Source organism: Montipora capricornis, chromosome 10 (assembly GCF_036669925.1).
Source record: "Montipora capricornis isolate CH-2021 chromosome 10, ASM3666992v2, whole genome shotgun sequence".
In the NCBI taxonomy this organism is placed as follows: Eukaryota; Metazoa; Cnidaria; class Anthozoa; order Scleractinia; family Acroporidae; genus Montipora; species Montipora capricornis.
This window is the reverse complement of record NC_090892.1, coordinates 2603001-2605500: the sequence shown is the minus strand read 5'-3', so window position 1 is coordinate 2605500 and position 2500 is coordinate 2603001. Positions and strand designations below refer to the sequence as shown.

General features: G+C 39.0%; 1 protein-coding gene across 2 annotated transcripts in view; it reads right to left on the bottom strand.

Annotated features, from left to right (window-relative positions):
* LOC138022077 (1,4-alpha-glucan-branching enzyme-like) overlaps window positions 1-2045 on the bottom strand; it is a 21597-nt gene extending 19552 nt beyond the window's left edge. Inside the window, exons 1-2 of one of the 2 annotated variants that reach the window (XM_068869098.1) lie at window positions 1949-2045; window positions 1373-1455 (exon numbers count right to left, since the gene is read on the bottom strand). In XM_068869098.1, the coding sequence (XP_068725199.1) occupies window positions 1373-1426 (54 nt within the window). In that variant the 5' untranslated portion in view covers window positions 1427-1455; window positions 1949-2045. The remainder of the gene's footprint in view (window positions 1-1372; window positions 1456-1948) is intronic. The other variant, XM_068869099.1, reaches the window with a different exon arrangement.
* Window positions 2046-2500: the final 455 nt, after the last annotated feature.

Sequence of the window (2500 nt, the reverse complement as noted above, 5' to 3'; positions counted from 1 at the left end):
AAGCTTGGATAACTCTATACAAAATTATTTTCATTATTATAACCCATTCATCCCTGAAGCGGCCCCCAATCCTGAGTAAAATCATCTGGCGTCAAACAGAGCAAAATCTATAAGTCTCACTCTCAGGACTGCAAAGAGTTAATAAGCTTTATTAGCATATTATATACTAAAACAGTGGATAGCGTTGAACTCGCGCACTGATTGGCTCGGCAAACTCCGAATATCCAGTGCTATTTACCTCCGCTTGGAGATACAAAATTTCTCTTTGAGTGTTGAAAAATATTTCAGTCGATCGCTGCACTCACACGTGAAATATTTTGTATCTCTCCGCACAGCCATGTAATATCCACTATGTATCTTGAATCGTCAAGTCTATTCTGTACATGTACATGAATTATGAAGTCATTTTGTCCATGACTCAGCTTTCTGAGGCCTCAATGCTTGGTTATAAACATGAGAAATAGCAAACCATTAAATCACAAAAACATTACTTGGTCCTCTGCATAAAACTTCCCTAGCCAGGCAGATGAAAATTAAAGGAAAAAAAAAGGAGATATTTAACAATTAAGACTATGAGTTTGAGTTTTCTATGAGTCAATAGATGATAGTCAATGAGGCAAATCGCCCTGAGTTGACTATTTGACTCATAAAATGACAAGAACGAGTTGTCTAAAAATAATTATTGTTTGAGTAGAAATCCACTCACATATTCTTCCTGGAAATGATTTACATGACACTTGAGACCAAAGACCATTATTTTCTTCGATGGGAGGAGAAAACTTGGCTTGAATAGCAAACCATTCTGAGAATGTTCATTTTGTAAACAAAAGCCTGTACACAACTTGAATTTCCAAAATATCAGTCACTTATTGTAAATAGTTTTGACTTATTATTCCCACATACCATTAAAAATCCTCACTCCATATTTTGTTCCAGCTTTAGTCTTTTCTGGAATAGTATCGTTAATGACCGTGTCAACCTCTTCTTCAGAAATACTGGGAAAACGATTTAAAGACGCCACCATTGTTTTCTTTTTGCTACTCACTAGATAGATAGCGAGAAGCAAACCAATCAGATTACAGGATTCGTGACAGTATGTGAGTGGATTTCTACTAATGAGTGTTAGTTCAGACTATAGGGAAGATATCGTTGATGTCACCTAGAGTCATTTATGTGCCAACCAGAGCTTCATTGGCTGTCAAAACAAAGGGTCTTTTGTTTCTGTGGTTGGCACATTTGAAAAACAAAAGCAATGTTTGTGAACAGATATCTTCCCTACACTAGCTGCACTATGAGAAGGTAAAATCTAGAAAGATGGGAACCAGCTTGTGAAAAGACTGCCTTTTAAAATAAATGCTCGTTTTCACATTACCTTTTGGGTACAAAATCTATGTAAATTGTGTCTCTGAGCCTTAACTCTCCTCATTCTCCATTACACTCAAAATGGACAGAGAACTGGAAAGAAAACAAGTAACTTTGGAATGTAAGGTCTATATTGCTACCACCAAAGAAAATTCGACACTAAATTACAATTTTAGTTGAAACCTTTAATAAATGACGGGTAATTCCAACAGATGGTTCAACTTGGTTCTACTCTGGGAATCTGGAGCTAAAGGCGATGGTTGTTTTTTTTTTTCACGTGTCCCCGCAGTTATATAACAAATGCTCATCTCAAAGGTTCGATGTAATAGAATCCCAATTGAACGGGAAAATCTGAGATCTTCTCTCGTTCAGTATAACACTACCTTATGTATGAAAACAAGGGTGATTTGTTTTTAAAAAACAGTGTTCATTGCAGAGATTGGCCTTTGCCACGCGGGACGCGGGGAGACAATAATTTTCACTGCACCGAATGGCTTCCGTCACGAAAGATATTTTCCAGGTGAAAAAGAAATATCTATCTTCCACACAGTACTGTGATTCGATGAGAATTATTTGAAAAACAAACCTGTTTAGCCGCCATGAGAATGACTGAGATTGGAGAATATAACCGCCTCACATGCTAGACACCTTGCAAGGGTTAGAAATATGTAACCAGGCCTTTCATGGTGGGTGTTACGTCCGCGTGGCACACGCGCGTTTAGCGTAGAAAGCAAAACCAACACGCGTCGATCTCATGAGCAGGGATGAGCGGGTGGACCAAACACATGACATGAACACGCCTGCGCACGTGACTCTTATTCTCAAGCGGACGGCATTTGCATAGATTTGCACGACTAAGCTAAGGACGCTTTCCATTTGACAGAACTGACCTGCCAGACCCCCATCAGACCGGGCATTCGGAAGGACTAACTCCACAACGCCTTCAAATTAAGACACTTCGAGGATGAAATATACTCCTCCGAAAGATTATCACACAAGTGTTCCTTCAAATTGTTTCATTTTCTTTGCAAACTGATGGGTCTGGCTGGCCAGTTCTTACAAAAGGAAAGCGCCCTATTAAAGAGAACTCAATGTTTTGTTGCGATCGGCGTAAGATGTGATGTCCTGTGAAAAATTG